The sequence below is a fragment of the Elgaria multicarinata genome, chromosome 10 (genome assembly GCF_023053635.1).
Source record: "Elgaria multicarinata webbii isolate HBS135686 ecotype San Diego chromosome 10, rElgMul1.1.pri, whole genome shotgun sequence".
NCBI classification, from domain to species: Eukaryota; Metazoa; Chordata; class Lepidosauria; order Squamata; family Anguidae; genus Elgaria; species Elgaria multicarinata.
This window is the reverse complement of record NC_086180.1, coordinates 89762139-89787134: the sequence shown is the minus strand read 5'-3', so window position 1 is coordinate 89787134 and position 24996 is coordinate 89762139. Positions and strand designations below refer to the sequence as shown.

The 24996-nt window shown below is 40.7% G+C and overlaps 1 protein-coding gene across 9 annotated transcripts in view; it reads left to right on the top strand.

Annotated features, from left to right (window-relative positions):
* CPEB2 (cytoplasmic polyadenylation element binding protein 2) overlaps positions 1–24472 on the top strand; it is an 88065-nt gene extending 63593 nt beyond the window's left edge. For all 9 annotated transcript variants that reach the window (XM_063135510.1, XM_063135508.1, XM_063135509.1 and 6 more), the window contains 4 exons: positions 8345–8463; positions 12858–12972; positions 18149–18330; positions 20193–24472. In XM_063135510.1, coding sequence (XP_062991580.1) covers positions 8345–8463; positions 12858–12972; positions 18149–18330; positions 20193–20420 — 644 coding nt within the window. In that variant the 3' untranslated portion in view covers positions 20421–24472. The remainder of the gene's footprint in view (positions 1–8344; positions 8464–12857; positions 12973–18148; positions 18331–20192) is intronic.
* The last annotated feature ends 524 nt before the right edge of the window (positions 24473–24996 follow it).

The following is a 24996-nucleotide window of genomic DNA, read 5'->3' as shown; positions in this document are numbered from 1 at the left end:
TCAAATGAAATTCTTATGTCTAGAGGAGTAAGACAGGGCTGTATCCTCGCACCTACACTATTTAACTTATACATAAATGATATTGAGGAGGCCCTGTCTGACCATGAAGGACACTTGCCCAAACTTGGCGCAAGGAAAATTCCTATTTTACTTTACGCAGACGATGCTGTTATTCTCTCCCGCTCTAGACCTGGTTTGAAACATCTTTTAATGAAATTCTCCAACTTTTGTTTGACCAATGATCTGAAAATTAATTTTGAGAAATCTAAAGTCATGGTCTTTGAAAATAGATTTTCTCAACGTCGGTAGTCCCTTGATGGGCATATCCTGGAACAAGTGAAAATTTTCTCTTACCTGGGGCTGTTATTCAATCATACCCTGTCCTGGAGTGCCCATAGATCGGCCACCCTTAATAAAGCTTCAGTCAGTTCAGCTGCAATAACATGCTTTTTCTTTACTAAAGGGGGAATGTTTATACCGTCTGCCATCAGAGTGTTTAATGCCAAGTCTGCAGCCCAGCTTTTATATGCCTTCAATATCTGGATAGGGGGATTAACATCTGAGATAGATAGGCTGCAGACAAGGTTTTTGAGGACCCTTCTTCAACTCCTAAAGTGTGTCCCTAATTCTGTACTTTTGTTGGAAACCGGGGAAAGCTCTCTTTCGCTTAGGGCTTGGTGGTCTGCCTTAAAATTTTGGATGGAAGTTAGTCTTTTTGGGAGGGGCTCAGGTCTGCTTCCCTGTCTGGCTCAGGACAACTATGTGAACAGCTGGTCCAAGCTTCTTGCCAGGAAGGCAGCTTCAATAGGTCTCTCCTCTTCCCTCCTCCTTAATCTGGGCTTGAATTTTGCTCTTAAAGCTGTCAAACAAAGACTGTGGGATATAGCCTTCTGCGACTTACGCGCTCGCTCTCATGTTTCTTGCTCTCCCAGTGCATTGCACGTTCATTACATTGGGCCTCTTCAGCTGGCTGACTATCTAAAGAACTTGTCGGTCGCTAAATATCGTATTGCCTTCTCCAAGACCAGATGCAATGTTTATTCTATTGAATTACTTCAGGGCAGATATGCTGGTGTCCCTTATCAGGAACGACGGTGCCCCTGTAGGAATACGGAGGTGGAGACGATGGAGCATATCCTTCTGTCCTGTAGCTTTTATAATCAGGCCCGCCATCTTATGATCACCCCATTCTTGAGCAAACTGTCCAGAAGTTCAGACAAATTTTATGTTAAGTTTCTGCTGGAAGATAAGTCCTCAAGAGTAACTTTGGCTGTTGCTAAATTTCTTACAGTGGCGGCCAGGATCAGAGCTCTTTGTGTATTAGACTAAAGTTGATAATAGCTCTAACTGTATGATTTCATGTCTGATTCTTGTGTTTGTTTGTTTGGTTGGTTTTTTTTTCTTTTTATGGATCTATGGATCGCAATAAAGAAGTATGTATGTATGATTCATAAAAGTGTTCTGGAATAAAGTACAATGTACCAGAAAAATCTAAAACCACGGAATTTGGGGGTTTAAGTATTTTTAAAGAATTTAATAATAAAAAAATAACCCTTGGGTTGGAGAGGGAAGACTTTGCGGATTTTGGCAGCCATCATGTGGAAGTGGCTCGCCATCCTGGGCCTGAAGGGAGAGTGCCTAGGACCGGCTGCCTCGGTCACTAAGCACCATTGGGAGCAGGAGGGAAGGAGGCTGCAGCTCTGGGCCCATCGCCGACAGCAACGACCGAACTAACTATCAGTCAGTCAGCCGGCTCCCCCACATCCTACCTATGGGCACCAGTTGCACAGTGCAGCATGGACCAGTTTGGCCAGACTACACTTCCCATTTGGGCAAGTCGGGCACCATGGTGAAAGGCATGCCAGGAGTTGTAGTTTTCATTTTCTGTGGGGGCAAGGAAAATCATAGCAGTGGCTTCTTCCTCAGGCCTGAGTAGGCCCGACGAAGGGGGCAAGTGCTCAGGGCGGCCCTGGTGCTTCAGTATAGCCTCCTGCTGGAGCACTTGGTGGGCAAGCAGTGCAGGCCGAGGTAGGTGCAGGCCTTCGACCCAGCTGCCCTTGGAGGCTTCCCAGCTCCTGCCAAGAGCCCTGAGCAGAAGATGGTCAAGCAAGCTGTATCAATAGGTAGAACTAAGTGAGACACACAGGAAGTTAGATGGAAGAGGAAGTCAGGGACACAGACTTTGATTGAAGGAATACTCGCCCAATCAGGAGGTGACACAGCAGTCAGTGACTCAGCACTCTCAAGAGTCAGTCAGGGCTGGAGAGAAGTTAGTTAGAAGCTATGTTTGTTTGAGGCAATAAAAGTTTAATTTTTATATAATACTGCATTCCTCATTTGCAACAAAGCTATCTTTGAAACATGGTGTCAGAAGTCTAACAGGACCCATTTACAACAACAACAAAAAACAGCTTGAGATTTTGGATTATGGAGCGAGGTTTGAAAGCCCCCCCATCACTGGATTTCACTGGGCCTAATCTGGCTCAAGCTTGGCAGAACTGGAAAGAGGAGTTTGAATTGTACCTGGATCTTGCCTTCACAAAAGAGGAAGAAAAGCAAAAAGGTAAAGTTATTATATTATCTGATTGGAGAAAAGGGGTGAGAGATATGCAAAACTCTTGGGTTTAGTACAACTTCTACTCTGCAACAGCTAGTAAAAGGGCTGGATGATTACTGCATACCTAAACAAAATGAAACAATGGAACAATATCAATTCTTTATGAGGCAGCAGGGGTCTGAAGAGAGACTGGATGCTTATGTTACTGCACTAAGGACTTTGGCAACAACCTGTAATTTTGGGGCTATCACAGACTCCCTCATCAGAGACAGAATTGTCTGTGGGACCACAGACCGACATCTCCGTGAGAGGCTGTTGCGGGAGCCAGATTTAACACTGAGATTGCTAGGGCAGCTGAAGCTACTAAAGAGAGGCTTAGGACATTAGAAGGCACCCATGAGGTGCAGGTGCATGCAGTCCAACACCAGTCAAGTCAGTATAATGAGCAGGGCCGGCAGCCTCAGAGACGACTGCCTAAAATACAGTGTATGTTCTGTGGGAAACAACACGAAAAGAGAAAAGAAAGGTGCCCAGCATATGGACAGAAGTGTAAAAGTTGTGGCAAACCCAACCATTTCCAAAGTCAGTGCAAGAGTGAGAAGAAACCTAATAGGCTGGCTGTGAGAACAATACAGAATGAAAGCGATGAGTCTGAAAACTGTGAGGATGTTTTAAGCCTCACTTTGGGTCCAGTGAATCATGATGTCCACATAGTGGGGAATACAGGGAAGAAGGTAACCTACCCCACCGCATTGTTTGCCACTATGTTGTTGAACAAACACCCAGTTCGTTTCCAACTGGATTGTGGAGCCACCTGCAATGTGCTGCCATTAGCTCTAATAGACAAGAAAACAGATCTGGAACCATGTGGCCAATTGCTCATTATGTACAATAGCAGTACCCTGAAACCTGTGGGGAAGTGCAGGCTAAAGATTCGCAGTCCAAAGAATAATAGACTCTATCGCTTAGAGTTCATCATCGTGGAAGGGAATGCCCACAGACCACTGCTAGGAAGCAAAGCAGTCCAAGCTATGCGATTGATTCACGTGCAACATAAGAACATCCTGAATGCTGTACAAGCCAGTGAGCAGAACCAGTCCAGGATTTGGACTATGGAGAAAATACTGAAAGATTTTGGGGATGTTTTTGAAGGGGAAGGACATTTGGCAGGGAAATTGAAACTTGAGGTAGATCCTTCAGTAGAACCAGTAAAGATCCCTAAAAGGAGAGTTCCTATGGCACTGGCAGAACCACTGAAGAAGGAACTAGCAAGCCTTCAAAGCAAAGGCATAATTGCTCCAGTAGAGACTAGCACAGAATGGATCAGCAGCTTGGTCATTGTACAGAAATCCTCTGGAAAACTCCGTATTTGTATTGACCCTAAACCTTTAAATAAGGCATTAAAACGCAGTCATTATCCCCTGCCAACCATTGACGATGTTCTATGTGACCTATCACAAGCCAAGGTTTTTTCAGTGTTTGATGTGAAAAATGGATTTTGGCACATAGAACTGGATAAGGAATCTAGCTACCTGACCACATTTGCAACCCCTTTTGGCAGATACCGCTGGTTACGAATGCCAATGGGCATCAGCCCTGCCCCAGAAGTGTTTCAACGCAGGTTGAATCAAGAGCTAGAGAACATCCCAGGCCTGAAGATAATCGCAGATGATATCCTAATTGTGGGAGAAGGAGATACGATAATAGAAGCAACAAGGGATCATGACAAAAAGTTGTGCCATTTTCTGGAGAGGTGCAGAGAGAGGAACATCAAATTGAATCAGGATAAGGCCAGATTAAGACTGAAAGAAGTACCTTACATTGGCCACCTGCTGACTGCAGATGGGTTGAAGGTGGACCCTGGAAAAGTTAAGGCAATCCGAGAGATGCCACAACCCGAGGATGTGAAAGGTGTGCAATGATTCTTAGGCATGGTAAACTACCTGGCGAAGTTTTGTAAAGGGTTAGCAGCTGACTGTGAGCCACTCCGACAGTTGACACACAAAGAAGTAGAATGGGAATGGTCAGAGAGTCATCAGCAAGCATTTCATAAAATTAAGGATACTATATCCAAGACCCCTGTACTGAAGTACTACAGCCCAGGAGAACAGCTAGTCCTACAATGTGATGCCTCACAAAAGGGGCTTGGAGCGGCCCTTTTACAAAAACAACAACCAATTGCTTTTGCCAGTAGAGCACTGTCAGAAACAGAGAGAGGTTATGCACAAATTGAAAAAGAACTGTTAGCTGTCCTTTTTGGGATGGAACACTTCCACCAGCTCACTTTTGGACAGACAGTACATGTCCAATCTGACCACAAGCCACTGGAAACCATTGTGCGGAAACCATTATTGAGTGCCCCAAAGAGGCTTCAAAGGATGTTGATGAGATTGCAGAAGTATGATGTACAGATCCAATATCATCCAGGCAAGCACCTGGTAATGGCAGACACATTAAGCAGAGCATATCTCTCAGAGCCCAGTGAAGATGGTTCAGTTGAAAAGGACATAGAGTCAATAAATATGCTGCAATATCTACCCATTTCACGGCCACGCCTACAAGCAATACAGGAAGGCAAAGAGCAGGTAGTTAAACGCATTGTCCTGGATGGTTGGCCAGAGACCAAACATCAGCTACCAGTGGAAGCTACACCCTATTTCTCAATGAGAGAGGAGCTCAGTGTGCAAGATGGAATTCTCTTTAGGGCAAACAGAGCTATCATCCCAGAGGCAATGCGCTTGGACATAATGAAAAGGATACACTCCTCACATATGGGAATTGAGAGCTGTCTGAGGAGAGTGAGAGAATGCGTATATAGGCCTGGCATGAATGATCAGCTGAAAACCTACATGGCACAATGTGAGATCTGCAATTTTCTAGGTGACAGACAGCAAAAAGAAACACTCCACCCACATGAGATTCCAAGGAGGCCTTGGGAAAAGGTAGGAGTAGACTTATTCAAGTTGCAAGACAAAGACTACCTCATAACGGTGGACTACTATTCCAATTTCTGGGAGATAGACTCCTTGCTAGATACCCGATCTCGAACAATTATCAGAAAGCTTAAAGGACACTTTGCCCGTTATGGAATACCCGATGTTTTATTTTCAGACAATGGCCCTCAGTTTGTGTCTGAAGAATTTAGGGCCTTCAGAGCACAGTGGGAATTTGATCATCAGACATCGTCACCGGCCTATCCCCAGAGCAATGGGAAAGCTGAGTCAGCTGTCAAGACAGCAAAGCGTATTTTGGTCAAAGCCAAGAAAGCTGGGACAGATCCATATCTAGCTGTCTTAGACCACAGGAACACCCCATCACAAGGCTTGGATGCGAGTCCAGCTCAGAGTCTCATGGGTCGAAGAACTAAGACCTTACTTCCAATGCGAGGAAATTTGCTGCAGCCAGAAATCCATAACAGACGAGCTGACTCTATAGCAGAACAAAAATCTAGACAGGCCCATTATTATAATAAGTCAGCGAAAGATCTACCTGATCTACACAGTGGTGAGCAAGTCTGGATTCAGCCAGCAGGGCAAGAGAACAAGGAATGGCGAAAGGCAGAAGTACAAAGGCAAGTGAACACACGGTCATTTGAGGTGGTGACACCAGAGGGTCAAGTCTTCAGAAGAAACCGTAGACATCTGCGGAGGAGCAGCCAACTAGTATCAAATGCAGGTGTGCAGAACCACAACCAAGAACAGCAATTCCAGGAGGAGAGAGCACCCACTTCACAGTCTGGCCTCCAGGCAAGAGGTCATTCGGAATCCCCTGCCAGAGAGACTGGGGAGATAGATGAAATGTCCCCACATCCTAGGGGTACCCATGATACCGCTTATCACCCCAGAGAAACTACATCTCCTATAGCAAAACAAGTAAGAACTCGAGCAGGTCGCCTGGTACAGAAGCCACACCATCTACAAGACTATGTTTAACTTTTTTGGGGGGTAAATGGGAGTTGTAATGTATTGTTGGTTAAAATAAAAAAAGGAAAGATGTATCAATAGGTAGAACTAAGTGAGACACAAAGGAAGTTAGATGGAAGAGGAAGTCAGGGACACAGACTTTGATTGAAGGAATACTCGCCCAATCAGGAGGTGACACAGCAGTCAGTGACTCAGCACTCTCAGGAGTCAGTCAGGGCTGGAGAGAAGTTAGTTAGAAGCTATGTTTGTTTGAGGCAATAAAAGTTTTATTTTTATATAATACTGCATTCCTCATTTGCAACAAACCTATCTTTGAAACACAAGCCATGGAGAGCTGCCGCTGCAAGGCAGTCCTGGCCTGCATCAGGGATGAGGGGGGCGGGGGAAACTAATTCGTTTAAAAGTTTAAAAGGCCTAGCACTGGATTACTACTTTAAGATGATTACCTCACAGACATATCTTAGGGCGCTAGGTATATCAGCTAGTCTGTGTATAAAAGGCTTTTCAACTTACGGTCCAGTACTGTGTCTCAAAGCTAATGTTCTAATCTTAAGTATTATAATGCATTCTTAGACTGACCCTCTGAACAAAATGGGATTTGTCCTGTGAAGGCTATAGGACTTGTGTTTTTGATAAGTCATTGCTGTTTATTAAATAATATATATAATGGCAGCCAGATAAATTTTCCAATGATTGGTAATTGCAGAACAGCAGATGATTAGTGTTGATCATCTGATCAGTCAAAAATTGCTTGGTCAAGAGATTGCTGAATAGTATTACATATAAGCCACATGTAAGCCATCTTGGGCTCTTAGCAAGAGGGAAAATGGCAGGATATAATACCTTTTTTAATATGTAAAGTGTGAAATTATTAAACATGAAACATTTGGGAGGGACTTATGCTAATTAAAGGGATAGCTATTGATTTAATGATACAAACTAAACTAGAATTTAGTATTATATGTGAATACCTAAAACCGTATTGTATGTATCTAAAATATAGTGTAGGGAAGGAAGTGTCCTGTCATCTCCCTCTCCCCAACATGAGCATAACTTGAAAAACATAAGCAGAATTTTGGGGGAAGGAGAAGTCTATAACATCTTTAACATATATTTCAATATTATCCATGAAGGGAAGTCAGTAATACTGACCCTATACATTTTTAGGAGAGGTATGACTCTTTATCTTACATTTATTTTATCACCAATATTTATCTTCTAAACTGCAATTCTATAAAGCATTAGACCTCAGCAATAATTTAAAAGTTTAGTTCAGAAATGTCAACACAAGTTTCAAATACCAGTTTTAAGATGGAAATTCCTATTTCCTTGCTTTGATTTAAGACGGGTGCACAACCTTTTTGGCCCCAAGAACTGCATTAGGTGTCTGCTGGGGTGCCGGGGGTGGTGGTGCATGCATGTGCACACATTCACAAACAACACACTCCCACACGCCATTCACTCACTCACACCTGTACTTGTCTTGTATACGTTTTAATGTTTTAAAACCTTCAGTTTAAGACAGGAGTTGGCAAGTTGTGCTGCATTCCCTTTGGAGTAATCTGTCAGAGATTGCAGGGGCTATGCCCCCTCACACACACACAAGCTATCCCACTCACTCCTTCATTCACACACTGTCACTCCCCCTCACTCACACATAGGTACACTTACAGCTTTAACTGTTCTGATAACAGTGCAAAGGGTTGCACAGAAGCAAACATCAGCAAAGTCCCAAAACACACTTGGACGTGCTTCAGGTACACATGTAAAGCCGTTTGGATTGTGGTCATGCTTAAGAAAACATGAAGAGCAAAACATTAACTATAATCAAGCCTTCCCTACTCCACCCTCCCATTCTCTCTAGGTTATGCATTCCTCCTTTTCCAAGAGGAGAGCTCTGTTCAAGCATTGATTGATGCCTGCCTTGAAGAAGATGGAAAGCTTTATCTGTGTGTCTCCAGCCCTACTATCAAAGATAAGCCAGTAAGTAAACACAACATGGTCTTTAGGTCAAAATTGCCAGCTGACTGCAGGCTGCTTGTTAGAAGATGATGATGATGATGATGATGATGATGAAGAAAAGTACAAGCAAATTTTTATTAAGGGCCAATAGAGATGTGATTTTAAAATGTGAATGCATTTATGGGTCTGTCATTTCTTTTAACAATATAGTAGAGCGGCTTAGCATAAAAATCATGCACATTGTGATACAAGTGTGAAATTTGGTATGGTGGCATTTATGACCATGTAGATTAAAATGAGATATAGGGGCATCTCAGGAAATCATAACTGCCGCCATCTTGGAAAATGACAGCCAAAATCCAGTTTTCAGATAATAACTATTACTTGTAATCTCACAGAAAAGCTCTCAGTACAAAATTAAAGAGCATAAAATTTGCTACAAAAAAGTCATTAACAATCTTTTCATAGGAGCAACCCTCACCGAGAGGTTTTATTCCTACCCATTTGTCTGAAAAGTCAACAAGATGCAATATCTCACCCTCATTCCAATCTTGCACTTTGTGTTGCAAGCCTGAAACTTTCAGAGGTCACATTTTACACATTTTTCAACATTATCAAAGTAAAGGAAAACCGATCCTCCACAGATGCAAACAGGTGGAATTTCGCATTAGTGGACTATCAGGACAATGGCTTAAGGGAAACATTTTTTAAAAATTCCTAAAAAATCAAGGGATGAACTGATCTGATTCAAGCTTGGCATACCCAAAGCCCTACTTAAAAGCTCTCAGGGTCCCGAGTTTCATCTGTTTATCTTTAAAAATAAGGCAGCTGTGGGCAAGGAGGGGGGTGGGGTTAAAGCAGCAAAAGTATGTTAGACTGGGTCAGCCCCTTGGTTTGAAAGGCATGGAGAAGGAGAACCACCCCACCCTCCCCTTTAATCAGCAAGCTCTCTCTTCACAGCGCACACCCCCAACAAAGGAAAAAGCGAAAGGAGAGCACTACATGGAGGCTTCAGGGTGCATTAAATTCACTTGGGGAAAATAATCCAGACTTTCCCCATTCTAGGAAAAGACTGAAAAGCCTGGGGAAGAGGTGGGGTGTCTGCAGGACAGGCATGGTGAGAGTGCATGAAATTGCTAGTGTGATGGAGACCTTAGTATTTGACACATGTGTACCTACCATATTTTCCGGCGTATAAGACGACTGGGCGTATAAGACGACCCCCAACTTTTCCAGTTAAAATATAGAGTTTGGGATATACTCACCGTATAAGACTACCCCTCTTCCAACGCACACCAAATAAAAATTAAAAAAACATCAGATTTGATTTCAATCCTATTACCTCCTTCTCTGCCTCTCAGATCTCACACACACACACACACACACGTGCGCGCACACACACAGCTCGCCCCCCCTCGCTCTCCTCCTTCCTTCCCTCCCTCCTCGTGCTCTCTCGCTCGCTTTCTCTCTCTCTCTCTCACACACACACACGCGTGCACACACACACACAGAGAACACAGACCTCCGTCAGGAGTTGCTCGCCCCCCTCGCTCTCCTCCTTCCTTCCCTCCCTCCCTCGCGCTCTCTCGCTCGCTTTCTCACACACACCGCAACCAATAGTTCCCATATTGTCAGAGAGAACAAAAGCTATCATTCACTACTAATTCAGTGCTCCTATGAGGAGGCTGATACAAGGTTGATTTTCCATGCTGCTTGAAGCTGTTCAAAAAGGACATAAAAAAATACTCATATACACAGTTGATACTGACGTAGTTGTATTAGCAATTACTTTTTTCAAGGAGATGAAAGCGGAAGAACTATGGGTAGGCTTTGGCACAGGAATGAAGTTCATATACATCCCAATACATGTGATAGCAACATCACTAGATAGTAAGACTCAAGTTCTCCCATTCTTTCACAGCTTCACAGGTTGTGACAACGTGTCTTTCTTCATGTGGCATGGTAAAGTTATAGCATGGGAGACATGGAAGTCTTTCTCTGAAGCAACTGCCATATTTGCAGTTATCCCAGCCAGCCTCTGATATGACACAGCAGCAATTGAAAACAATAGAAAAGTTTGTTATAGTAATGTATGATTGTACTAGCAGCAAAGAAGACGTAAACAGTGCCAGGAAAGAACTATTTGCAAAAAAAGGAAGACACATGGAACTGATCCCACCAACTTCAAGTGCTCAAGCAGGTCATGTGTGGGGAACCTCTTTACAGCCAATACCATTATACCCAGATCCCAGCAACTGGGGATGGGAGAAAGATGCTGAATCTTGTTGGGTACCTACGTGAACTACACTTCCTCCTGCTTCAAAATCCTGCCTCGAGTTGGTTTCTTGTGGCCGTAAAACAAAATGTGACACTAATAACAGATGCAAATGCAATAGTGCTGGACTACCTTGTACTGTGATGTGTTAGTGTGATGGGGAATGTAGTTGAGACTAAACAATAAAAAAATTCACTAAAAACAAAAGTTTTTAAGCTCTCTTATTTTAAAAAACAAAAAAGGGTTAAATGTAATTTTTTATGTGTGTGACAAGATAATTTAATACATTTGCTATTCAGTAAACAGATCTCTATAATTATCTGAAACCCTGATCCAGAAAGAATAAATCAGCCTCTTATGGAAATTTCACATTATTTCCACTAACTCCATCCCCAACTGCCCCAATTGATGCCTTGGTACATATTCTTGTTGAAAAAAAGGTGTAAAATGTGACTTCTGAAAGTTCCAGGCTTGTAACACAAAGTGCAAGATTGGAATGAGGGTGAAAATAGTGCATCTTGTTGACTTCTTAGACAAATGAGTAGGAATAAAACCTTTATATCTTGATGAGGGTTGCTCCTATGAAAAGATTGTTAATGACCTTTTTTGCAAATTTTATGCTCTTTAATTTTGTACTGAGAGATCTTTTCTGTGAGATTACAAATAATAGAGTTATTGTGCGAAAACTGGATTTTGGCCGCCATTTTCCAAGAAGGCAGCCGTTACAATGATTTCCTGAGATGCCCCTATATCTAATTTTAATCTAAATAGTCATAAATACCACCACACCAAATGTCAAGCTTGTATCACAATGTGCACGATTTGGTCAGAAATTGTTGTTAAGCTGTTCTAATAGCAGCTGGGGGAGGAGAGAGAGAAGGATCACTACCAAAGAAGGAGGGTTAATTATCTATACACACACCCAGCAGTCCTGCTGAAAATTCTTACATCTATTTGGGCCCATGAAGTTGAATAACTGCAAATATTTTGAGTGGTATAAAAATTATCATATATTCTATTTCCAGTCCAATTATTTAAGTGACATTGCTTCTCTAGCCAGAACTGCACCGTCCACACACAAGAGGAAAGCACACCAGATTTTGGCAGAACCCAAGATTTGCAAAAAGAAAGATATCTAAAGAAAAAAAATCTTTAGACAAAATATCTTTAGACTTAAGATGAAACTTTAGAGAAAGCAAAAAACAAAACAAAAATAGCCCAGTGAGCATGATCTGTGCAACGGAATGCTGACTGACAGTTAAGAGGAGGGGGTGGGGACTGGAAGACCAGGGGGGTAATGGAATGGAGTGAAAATGGAAGACAGAAAAAGAAACACATATAAGCTATTTTTAAATATCCCCAGGGATGGAAGTGAAAACTGCCCACAGAAGTCAATGGAAAAATCCAAGATTTGAATATAGCCAGAACTGGACGCTATGTGTTCACTCCAAATCTCACAAAATGTGGCTCCGCACATGCTGCTGACATGCCCACCATTTCAATAATTACCCTCACTGCAGTGCAGGTTGCCATGTCATCCAAAGCTGGTGAGGTGCCTTCCAAACCACCCCACAACCCATGGCTTGTTGTAGGGTTATGGGGTGGTTTGGAAGCCATTCCTGCCATGCAGTTCGTTGGGTTTGGACAACAACACGACAACCCGTGCCACAGTGAGGGAAATGGTGGGTGGCATGCCCAAGGCAGGGTAAAGAAGCCACGGTGGCTTATTTTCCTCTGCTGATCATCCAAACCTGATCACTGAGTGCTGCAGGTGAGGCTCTGAGTGGTGTTGTCCAAAGGTGTTAGTAGACCCCTTTTCCAGGTTGGGCTGAAGCTGAGAGATTAGTTTGCAACATGCCTGCAATTTTATTCATTGCTTTTATTGCCATACTGCACAGGTTGGGCTGAGAGAGCAGCATTCAACAGTTCTGCAGTGTAGTTCACAGTTATACCCCTATGGCAGGTTGGAGGGCTCTGCTGAGAGTAGCTTAGTTTTATTCATCCCCCTCAGCCCCAGGCTCAGGTAACAATGCATACCAGAGATGCATTGGCAGACATTTTATATGGACTGAGGAAAACACAGTTCCAGTAATCACGTTAGACATAATTAACATGCCATTTTCTTCCTTTGTTTTAATAGGTACAGATCCGTCCCTGGAACTTAAGTGATAGTGACTTTGTGATGGATGGTTCACAGCCTCTAGATCCTCGAAAAACCATTTTTGTTGGTGGTGTGCCCAGGCCACTACGAGCTGGTAAGTTAGTACTTCTGAAGTATTATGCACTCGTCTTAGTAAATAGTTCTAATACAAATACACATTAATTAATGCAACTCCTTTTTACAATCTAGCTAAATCACAGAGCTTTGGATTTTAGAGAAAAATATAAAATAAGAAACTCAATCCAAGGGTAGATGCAAATGAATACTTGTCATATTTGAGCTTCTTTTACTTCATCAGCGTATCCCACATATTGACTTCGCACATTATGATTGTTAGTCCTTAACTAGCCCAGCTGGGTTCCAGAAGTGGCTCATATCAACTCTGAATACATATTGTCAGGTATTCGTCACAAGCCATCAGTAGGCAGGTCTAGTGTGTGTCTTCTGGGGAGGGTGTGTGTGGCATTATCAGCACCTTGCAACACATACTCCCACAAAAGTTTGCATCAGCGCACGGTATAGACTAACACAAGAAACAACATATTGTGTACTACATACATGGATTTGATTAATATTTGTATAAAACACAACTCATTCCACACACAAAGATATGTTGATAATGAACATTAAAATGGAGCTATCACAGTTTTAAACATTGTGTCTGCAAGCAAGTTTTTGAAAAAGCTTTTTACTATAAAATATTGCTTATCCTTTGGGTATACATTACATGAGTTTGGGAAATCATTAAGGGCTTGTTCACTAAAAATCAGGCATCATGGGCACCCACTCAAAGGGGCAAGTGGGTGCATCCCCCCACCCCCGTTTTCCAGTCATGATGTCATTTTAAGAGCAGCAACAGGGCTGTTGTGCTGCATCTGTCCTGCCTGTCTCTACTTTCAGTTTCCAGTCAAACAAGCACGGCTCAGGGCAGGACAGCTGGTGTTTAAGAGAAATGCAGATGGGGCTGTGAAATTGGCTGTAGCAGCAGTAGTGCAATTCATTAAGAATGGGTTGATATATCTGTATAGAGATACAGCTTTAAAAGTGCCAGTTTTAGCTCTCACAGGAGGTCCAAGCACTCTTAGGCCACAGCTAGACCTAAGGTTTATCCTGGGATCATCCAGGGTTCGCCACTGCCTGAGCACTGAATTCCCTGTGTGTCACCTAGATGAACAGGTTTGACCCCTGGACGATCCAGGGATAAACCTTAGGTCTAGCTATGGCCTAGGTGTTGATCTTGGAGCAGAGGCAGTGTGCCATGCAGCTTCCACAGAAGTTAATGTTTTCTCATACATTGTAGAAATAAGAAATATAGAAACCCTTGTGAACGTTCTGAATCTGTTGTGTGTTGCCTATAGAGCAGAAGGGCTATTACAGGGGCAAAGAGAGTCAGAAAAAAACGGTGGGTGGAAAGACATTGTCTAGACACCAGTTCTACCCAATGAGAAACAACAGAGGGGTAGACCTGGTATACAATTTTTTCAGAGGCTTGATCTACCTACCTTAGTAGACTGGTGCCCAGGCCTTATTGCTACTCAGTCACCAGATCTACCAGAAATGGTAAACCTACTCTCTGATGCTAGTAGATGTGCAACCATACACACAAAGTATGCTATTCCAAAAGAACTTTGCTGTAGTTCAAGCCATGTAAAAGTTGTATTGTTAGCTGATGTGAAAAGTGGCTGATAGCAATGTGAATAACGTGAGTAGTCCAGGCTCCTCTGGAACCCCAAAACTTGATCAACCGTTCTCATTCTCCTTCCACTACTAAAGACACTCCCCACAGACCCTACTGCTACTCTCTAGGTGCCCTTTAGATGTTTTGGGCTTCAACTCCAATCAGCCCCAGCCAGCATGACCAATGGTCCGGAATGCTTGGATTGTAGCCCAAAACATCTGGAGGGCATCAGGTTGGGGAAGACTGCGCCAAGATTAAGGAAATCATTCTAGAATGAAGCATGTGAAATTGTCAATGTTATGACAAGGCCAGTGATGCCATAAAATGTACATTATTATATTCTTGACAGCAGTGCTGTGTTTGTGCATCTGGGTCCCGTCCCCCGTCTTGTTCCTGTGTGCCTTTTGAATCTCACTCCAAATGAAGTTTTGTTAGAGTTCGTGATGATTCTTGAATATAATACTTTTCTAGGAGTAATGCTTAAATGGCTGTGGGATGGGGTGATGATGTCACTGACTATGACCATGACCACTAAATCATCCAGCTCATGGATGGCCTGGTGGGGAGCAATCCAGCCTCCTGCCCAAATACTGTTCTGCAACCGAGTCTAGCCAAACACCACTGAGTAATCACCCCTCCCCACTAATCAACAATTTAAATACTCATCCAATCCCTCTCCAGTAGCAGTACCTTTTAACCAGGGATGAGCAAGTTTATCAATTTCAGTTTCTCTGCTTCTTGTTTTTTTCAGTCTTAAGGGAACAATTCTATGGACCCTAGACAGTGTCTGATGGGCCATAGGATAGTTTGCATTCCCAGATCCAAGGTCAGAGACAGCACTCCAACCTCAGAGCTGGAAATCAGCACGCCGACTGCCCTCCCCCCACCCCACAGACAGTGCAGAAAGAACCACATCAACTGCCTCTTGGAGACTGAGAACACAACCTTGGAGAGGGAGGAAAGGGGGCGTTTTGGTTAGTGGGGAGGGAAGGAGGCTGGAGAGGCCAGGATACAAGCTATCCTGAGCCCTTTCCGGCCTCCTTCCCTTCTGCTCTGAGCCACGCCAGCTAGAAGGGCTAAAAAAGCCATCTCGAGAAAATGCAGAGCAAGAGGATGGGAACGTGAAGATCGCCTCCATCGCTTCTCCTGCCCTACATAGGACAACTGTAAGCCTCTGGGTTTGGAAGCTTGCAATCTTCGCAATAGGATGGCACCATAAATTCAATTAATCTAGAACTCATTTCTCCAGTCTAATTTGTTTCATCCAAATTCTGAGTTTTCATGAAAGTTCATAAGCATTTTTGTGAACGTTTTTCCTAATACGTACATTTCAGTATGTCTTTTTGCCTAATATACAGATTTTGTAAGCAATTTTCCATATATAATGCATTTTTGTATTCATTTTTTTTAGAATTCCATTGCAAAATTCTGAGAAGTGTGAATTTTGAAGGATAACTGAGTTTCATTTTGCATAGTAGTTAAAAAAAGTGGAACTAGTTAAGTTCACATTAAAATGCAAACACAACAAGTTGCTGTGAAACATGGGTTGGAGAGTTTGCTTGCATCATGACGTCCTTGTGGTTCCCTGGTCAAAGCTGGTTCGCCACTGTGTGAACAAAGTGCTGGACTAGATGGTCCTTTGGTCTGAACCAGCATGGCTCTTCTTACATCCCCCAACCACCCATCCCTGCTTTAATTCAATCTCAATATTAGAACCTAGTGAATTGGAAACCAAGACTGATGTTTCTTCCAGTGATCTCTGTAATGTTTGAATGTGTGTCTGGTAAACACATGGAGGCACTCAGTGAAGACATCCCCAGAGCCATGATTGGTTGTGTGTCCCAGGTGCATGTTCATAATTTGTTTACAGACATAGTTCTCCAGTTCAGATGTTCAGTTATTTACTAGGAAACACAAAGTATACTCGCATCAAACTCATGTATGTGAATTGACTCTGACATATGGATTCACTTGGAGATCTCTGCAAATTATTCATGCCAGACTCATCTGATCTTTTTGTATACAATAAAAACCTATTTTGATTTTTAAATGTGAGTTGTAAACTAACATTGGAACTGGCCTTGTTTAAGACAAAACTGTGTATTCTCTGGAATCCCTGAGGAACAAGTCTCGCATTCACCTAGCTATGAATCTGTGTGTGATAGAAAATCAGGCATGCAAATCCACAGTTTCCACACTCTTCCCAGCTACAGAAGTGTCAATGGGTTCCACCCTTAAAAGGCAGCCTAAAAAGAATGTAAAAGAAATTAAAAGTAATAATAGTGGACTGTAGTCTACAAAAACTTGTGTCATTACAAATGTTAGTCTCAACAAATGCCGCAAGACTCTTTGTTATATATGACACAATTTGCATGACTCCCTCCCTCATAAAAGCAAAAGATTGTGCAAATTAGGCCGACATGTGTGTGATCATACACATATAGTACCTGTGTTAAATATTACCTTCAAACCCATTAAATGTTACATGGCAGGTGATTGCATGAATTTGCCCTGGAAGAAAGCAACTTTGCTATTTAGTACTGAGTAATATGCTGACTTGGTTAGAGTACTGGCCTTGTCTTAAAATACAATTTAATATCCTACTTTAGCTGCCATGGTTGCAAGCACAAGCCTGTGTCACAACAACAGTGAAGTGGCACTTTGCGTGATCAAAGCCACGGAGACCTAAAAACCCTCCTATTACTACAGCTTTATGTTAGCCTTCTTGTACTACCGCTAAGGACGTTTAGCTCAAAGTGCCATTTGTCCTCCAGGGCTGTGTCTACACCAGCCATTTATTCCTGAATAATATCGAAATCATCCCATTTTTGGCAGTTTTTGATTGGCTATTGGCGTGTTGTAGCAGCAACCGTGTGTATATTTTAAAACAAACATATCTCTGTGCAGCATCGCATATTCACTGGACCTCCTATCCACCCCATGCATAGCTATGATTTTGCATTTGTGCGCATCCCTCCCGATTCCTATATATACATATATATCCGTAGCTGTGTCATCTGCGTATTCCTGCCCACTTCTCCCGATTCACATGCGGAAGCACCATCAGAGGACACATGTTCTCCCTCAACGGCTCTCCTTTACTTGCAGGAAACTTCCCTCACAGGTGCCTCGTAAACGATGATTGTGCAAGCAGGAAAACTCGCAACTACTACTCCTCCCTTGCGAGAGGGCGGCATGCGTAGATGAGGCCCAGGTTCCCTTTACACCTGCAAATTGCTCTTTGTGTAATGCTGCGGTACCCCAAATAGCAGGAGTGGGCAACTTGTGGCCCTCCAGATATTTTGGCTGCAACTCTCGTCAACCCTAGCTAGCATAGCCAATGGCCTTGTCTCCTTTGCTTGCATAATAGCACCATAGGCAGGTGTTGCCCTGATGCGGGAAATTATAGATACCCAGTACAAATTGACATCTTGTCCCAGTGTTGGGAGCCAAGCACTTAATTTTATACTCTACTTTGCTGTACAGCATGGCTTAGGATCCTGATATTGTTTATCCATCTTACAGTACATTATAGCTTATCAAATATTTCCCTGTTTAAAGTGCTACTGCAGTGTTTTTTGTTCTTTCATAGTGGAATTGGCCATGATAATGGATCGTCTCTATGGTGGAGTTTGTTATGCAGGAATCGATACAGATCCTGAACTAAAATACCCAAAAGGTGCTGGGCGAGTTGCTTTTTCCAATCAGCAGAGCTACATTGCTGCCATTAGTGCTCGGTTTGTTCAACTTCAACATGGTGATATTGATAAACGAGTAAGTTGAATAGAATTAATGTCAAACTTATATTTCCTCTGCTTTCTACAGATTATAACATGATAATATACTAAGTTGCATTTTTATAGCAACTATTCATTCACATATAAGCAGTTGAACATACTACAATCTGGAAAGCAGATTAGGTAGAGGACCCAAACATGGGGGTAGAGGGAAAACACTTTACCAGGGCCTGGAAGTCCAGGGTGTGCCGGCCTGGGCTGCAAGCTTATTACCATGGGGAAATAAATGGGGCTAAATAGTAGTTCATGTCTGTGGATGTTTATGGAATTGTATTTCCCAGTATCAATATTAGTTGTTCAATAACTTGTGAAATTTGTTGAGTCCAATCAAAAGGTGCTAGAATGGAACAAGCAACATTCTGAACTGCAGGGCCATGGTGACCTCTAGAACAATGAGTGACTGCCTGTACAAAAATGAGTTAGGCCTCTGGGTCTCCAGAAGAATGACATTAGATTGCAAGTACAGAGAGCAGTATCTAAAATTAATGTACATACATTCCATAGTACCATGTCTAACTATTAATACACCCAGAAATGAAAGGAGCTTAAAGAAAAGAACCTAAAGAAGTTAAAAGATACTCATTGAACCAGTCAAGGTCTTTTGTGTGAGCAAGGGGGTCCACACTGCAAGCTTATACCAGGCCCAGAAAAATTATGATGATTCGGGAGCAAGATCTGCTCCTAAATGGTAACTTCATTGGCTGAAGTGGAAGGTGTTGCAGACTAGATCCAGCAGAACAGCTTTATTAAAATGCGGACTCTGGAGATTTTGTATTTTTCTCATATTTTGTATCAAATTTAAACAAAACAACCAACAGAGCATAAATTTCTGCTGAATACAACTGACTGTGAGACAAGGCCTAACTACTGAGAGAGAAAACCTAACTACTACCACAAAAAGGCATCACATGACTTTAAATTCACATTCCTAATAAGACATTAACCCTTTAGTTTCAACTGGAGAGTACTGCTACCCAATTATCCTGAGTACTATGGATAGTACAACCTAAATTATATCTTGTATGGAAAAGTATAGTGGTTAGAAATCAATGTCATTGCTGGGGGCTTTTCTGAGAATTAGTGTTATAAAATGGCTGGGGTTAATGTTGATATGTCTGGGAGCACATGTAATTTTGTGCAGATCTAGTTATATGGAATGATTCATAAACCTCTGTGGTTGAAGTATATTCTGTGATGATGTCATCAAGATGGCCACATTCACACACAAAAAAGAGCAACCCTAATTATTGTGTTATCTTTTGGATCGGTTTTACAGTATAAAACTATTTCCATAAGCTACAAAACACATTCTTTTCACATGTAACTATTTTTTCCCTTTCATACTTTTAGGTGAAAAACTAAAAAATCTGGATAGCATGCACCATTTTTAGAAGTATTATGGAACTGACTGGTTCATTATTCCCAATTTGGTGCTTGCAGTCCAAATGAAGGGTGGGGGGTGGAAATAGCAACTTCATCAGAAGACAACGAAACATGTTTTGTAGCTTATGGAAATATATTTCCAACAAGAGTTTAAACAATAAAATAGATACCAAAACAATGAGGTTTGTTATTTTTGTGATTGCACCCATTCTTGATGATGCCCCTCTTCAGCATGAAACTCACCATGTGACCATGGACCAGTCATTGTCTATCATTACTTAACTGACAAGGGACATACTCATAGGATAAACCTGTGTATGCCATCCTGAGGTCCCTGCAGGAAAGGTAGGAATACAAATTTAGTAACAGTACTTGTGTTCTAAAATATAACTATTCAAGACTCAACAAATCTTTTCCTCTCTTTATGTCTGTGTGTATTTGTTTTTTTTTAAACAGGTGGAGGTAAAGCCATATGTGTTAGATGACCAGATGTGTGACGAATGCCAAGGAGCACGATGTGGTGGAAAGTTTGCTCCCTTTTTTTGTGCCAATGTCACTTGCCTACAGTATTACTGTGAGTTTTGCTGGGCGAATATCCACTCTCGGGCAGGACGTGAATTCCATAAGCCATTGGTTAAAGAGGGGGCTGACCGTCCACGCCAGATCCACTTCCGCTGGAATTGAGCCTGGTTTCCCAGTATCTCCTTAAGGAATGAAGGGTGCATGTGGCTTTACTGTGTTTGAAGATACTGACATGCAGAAGAAATAAGTGCATTCTTCTGCTTCTCACCCCAACTCTTAATACATGCATCTTTTTCAGCAGCCAAAACACTACAAAGCCTCTTGTTTTTCACCAAAACCCTACATCTCAGGCTTACTAATTTTTGTGATATTTTCATGTTAAAATAAAAAAAAATGTTTTTTTGTATTTTCTCCAACTTATTTTTATATGTAAAATTAAAACTAGATATGAGAATGTTTTTGCATAGGGGCACACTGTCTGCTGCTATATTTAGTGGGTGAAGCGTGCACTTATTTCTAAACATGGGTTTTTAACTTCAAGATCTGCCCCAGTAATTACCAAAGGTAGCAAAAATAGTGAAGATGGAATATGTCTGCTACAAAAAAACTTATTTTTATTGTTGTTGCTATTTTCAGTGTATACATCAATTTAAAAAAAAACTAGGGTTGATTTTTGCTCTCCATTTTGACTTGCAAGAAATAATACCTCAAGATAATCTGATTTATTAGCTATTTTTAAACATTTATAATCACAAGCTGTATTAGCTTTGCTGCTATATAGGTGTTATGTGTAATGCCACCTATTAATACGGGATTGAAACATTTTAAGATACACTGCATTACAGATTAAAATGCAGGCAGCACAATATGGCGTAAACTGCCATAGTTTTAGAATGTGAAAAATTGCATGTTTACTTACCTGTATACACCTTATGCATGCACTAGATCTAACAAAAGGTGAGTTATTGCAAATGTTTTTCTTTAGGTTCTGAAATCTAGGTAGCATGAGCAAACCGCAAAATTTGTAACAAAAGAGACTTGCATGCATTATTGTGACTCAAGTTTTTTTTCCTAAAAATGTCCTACATGTGTACAATATGCAAAGTAGTTTTAGATTAGAAAGTGCAGCCATTTTGTGACCTGGTTGGTAGTGGAATTCGATTTTTGCAGACTGGATATAATATTGTAATCCCTGTGCAACTTTGTGGTGTGTGGTTCTAATTAGCATGGAGTGGTGTAGCATAGACACAAGTTTGAGTAAAATATATATATATATATATATATATACATATATATTATTATTTATTTCAGCCCCTTTGATTGCTCATGGTTAAAATTTCCTCTACAAACCAAAGATGGCCAGCCCACTGCTAACCAGTCACCAAATGGGAAACTACTGAGAAATGAGCATTAAAATGTGCTCATGCAAGAAAAATTAATGCTTTAGTAATAAAATCTAAATAAAGTCAAAATGGAGATGGTGTAATATACAGACAGCTAGTTGTGAAAGCTAAATCTTACCTTTAAGACAACAGTGAAAGCTTACACTCTGTGTATGTGTTTGACCTTGGGCGTATTTAAATCTTCTGTCAAACTGGGGTCACTGTTGCATGAAATGTAGTTAGATAACTGACAGTTAAGCATAGTGCTTTAATTTTTATGAAGGAGTTCTAAGTAATGACATTACTTGCAAGATTTTGAAAAAACAAAAACTTTTGTTGATGCTAAATGCAGGATGTTCATTAGCAGTGTTTTTGTCCATCTCAGAAAGATTTTAATGCAACTAGCCCTTACGTTTCAATGGAAGAAAGAGCTACTCTGCAGTTTAAGCAGGCACCCAACAACAGCAAATGCAGAATTGAAAGTCTTATTCCAAGAGAGAAATTTACAAGGGTTATGCTCTTGGCAACCCCTTGGGGACAATCCTTCATGTAAGCAAAGCGTTGCTCTTATATTGGTTGTCTGCAATGTGCTTTTTGTACTGTTCAATATGTGGTTCATGTCTAATTCTGCTGTTTTGTTGTGGCTGTGGTTCAAGTTTTTAAAGTTTTAAAGTTGATGCTGTTTTAAGAAGAGCTTTCTAACTGATTTATTTGTCAATGTACCCTATTTGTTACTTAACCATGATCCTCCAGATTTTTTGGAGTATTCTTTTCTAACCTTAAGCCCTGCCAAACCTTGATCCATTTTTGACATTTGTTATGCACTATTTTTATATCTCTGAGAGAGATTTCCCCCCCAACTAGTCAGCTATTTTAAGGCACACTTTTTTTGACAGATGACATCTCCTTTGCTATACCTCAATTTTTGGAATTTAGAAAGAAAAAAATCAGTAGTTTTGCAACGTTAATTATTCAGATATAATTTAATTCTGCAGATATTTTTAACTTTATTTTCATATTTCTTGCTTGAAGTTTAAAATTGAAGCGCCTTTACATATTTTAAATAATGAAGATGAATATGGAAAAATAGTACACAAAATAATTGGAGATGTTGAAAAATCCTTTCTCTCTCCCCCCCCCCCCCAATAAAGCTGTAAGAAAACACGAGGATACCTTTTTCGTATGGGTAAACTAATCTAAATATCAGGCTATTCTTGACAACTTCATTTCTGGAGCTATTAAAGCTAATAGCTCCTGTAACCTACATCTCCTCTTTCTCTTCCTTTTTAAATCCATGTTCTTAGAGGCACAACCCATTTGGGAGGCCTCCAGTATCAATACCTTTGGAAATGAATGAAGGCTGCGCAGGAAACCTGTCGTTCTCTTAGCTCCCATGCATCTCAGTGGGGGCTGGCACATACTATTTTCTGGTGCAGCAGCTCCTGTTTATTTCAACACAGAATGATGCAAGAGACCTCCCTGGTGGATTGTGCCCTTATTCTCTTAACTGTTTAACACTGTATTGTTTATTTTTGTTTTTATAAAATCATATTTATTTTACTATTTTTGTAGGAGATTATTAATTTTATTGTATTTTTGTATTTTTAAAGCTTCTTTACTTTTGTTACCCCAAATGTGCATATTGCTGTCCAAATGTATGACTGTGGAAGAAAAAAAATACTTTAAAAGTCCACACTTTTTGTTAAGAAGGAAACATTTAGCATTTATATATTTGTGTATGGAAAACACTTGATATTTTATTCGCTGTTGCATCTGGCTGCACAGAGCCTCTCCTCAAAGATGCTACAAAACTTGAATATAACACATTTTGGAAGGCTGACTAACCTCGATTCTGTGTTGTGACGTGCAATACTGTTTCTAATGTTTGTATAAAAAGAATAACAGTGTAAACCTTTTTAATGCAAATTTTATTTTTTTCATTGCATCTTTTGCAAATTTTATCCACAGTGTCATTTTTTACTGTCAGAAAAAGAAAACCCCTTTTGTCATTGCAAATATTTTTTAAAATCCAGAAATCTTTGTACTGATGTAAATGATCGTAGTTATTTTGGATAGTGTTTTGCTAACAAAAGGAGAGACTTTTTTCATGCATATTTCTATTTTGTTGTCATTTTGGGTTTTGTTTGTTTGTTTTATTTCAAATAGTAAAAATACTTGGAATAATTTTTCATATTGTCATTCATATTATTTTGTATTTTTATGTGGAAATATATAATTTTATGATGCTAATTGCTAAAAGTTTATTTTATGTTGAATTATTTTTGGAGCTGAAATCTTTGTAATATTAAAGAAACTAGTTTCTAAATTCCGAGTTTCTGTAAAGAATCGCACAAGTGGTTTATGGAGTGTTTGGATTGTAATTATAAATCGTTCTTTGATATGCAAATTAATATTTTCAGTTAATTTTATTTTGTATTCCTAATGGGGTGTTAAAACAGTTTTTATTTTTTTCTAAATAAAAATAAAACCCATGCTTTTTATGGACACAAAGGGAGCAATGCACCAGGCACTGCTGCTGAACTGTAAAGATGGATTTCAGTGGCACCCATAAAAGCCCCACAAGTAAAAGGGTTTTTCCCGCAGGCAGTGTTTGGTGGATTGCTCCCTTAATCGCCTTCAGCTTAAAATCTTCTGTTAAAATCTTTTAGTTCATTTTACTGTTATCTTCCAGGTGTCTAAATCTCCAGTCTGTCTGTTGTACTGGTAATTTAACTCTGTAATGGAATAGTTTGCTGCCAACTATTTATAAAATAAGTAATTTTTAAATATTTGTAATATTGTTGACTGACTAATAAACCATTAAGTTATTGGCATATTTTTCCTCAGAATTATATTATCTTGTATTTGAGTCATGGACAAAATTGACTAGACGTTTAGTTAAATAATGTGACGTCTTTCATAATTCTTAGAATTGTTGTTCCCTTCATGTAAGAACAAGGCCTACTCCACCTTACCCCACCCGTACACACACCATGCTAGTTTCTCTTGAAGTTATGCAAAACATAAGCTGTAGTGTTTAAATGTTTTTGGATAAAATAGTTTTCTTGAATGCATACCCTTGTCACATACATTGTAGTTTACCGCATGTAATTTGCATACAGTTGTTTTGTCCCCTGAAGCCTGAAAACATCTCCAGTCATTTTCCCTAGATGCAGAATACATACTCCAGAAAGTCGTCTCCTTGGCCCTGTTCAAACAGTACTTTCAAAGGGTGCTTTCAAATGAGGCTTTCATTGAGCAATCATCTTCCCTTGTTCACAGAATTTAATAGAGGATCCAGACGTCATCATCTATTTGTAATCCACCTGTGCCTTCCCATGGATTCTTCTGTCTTT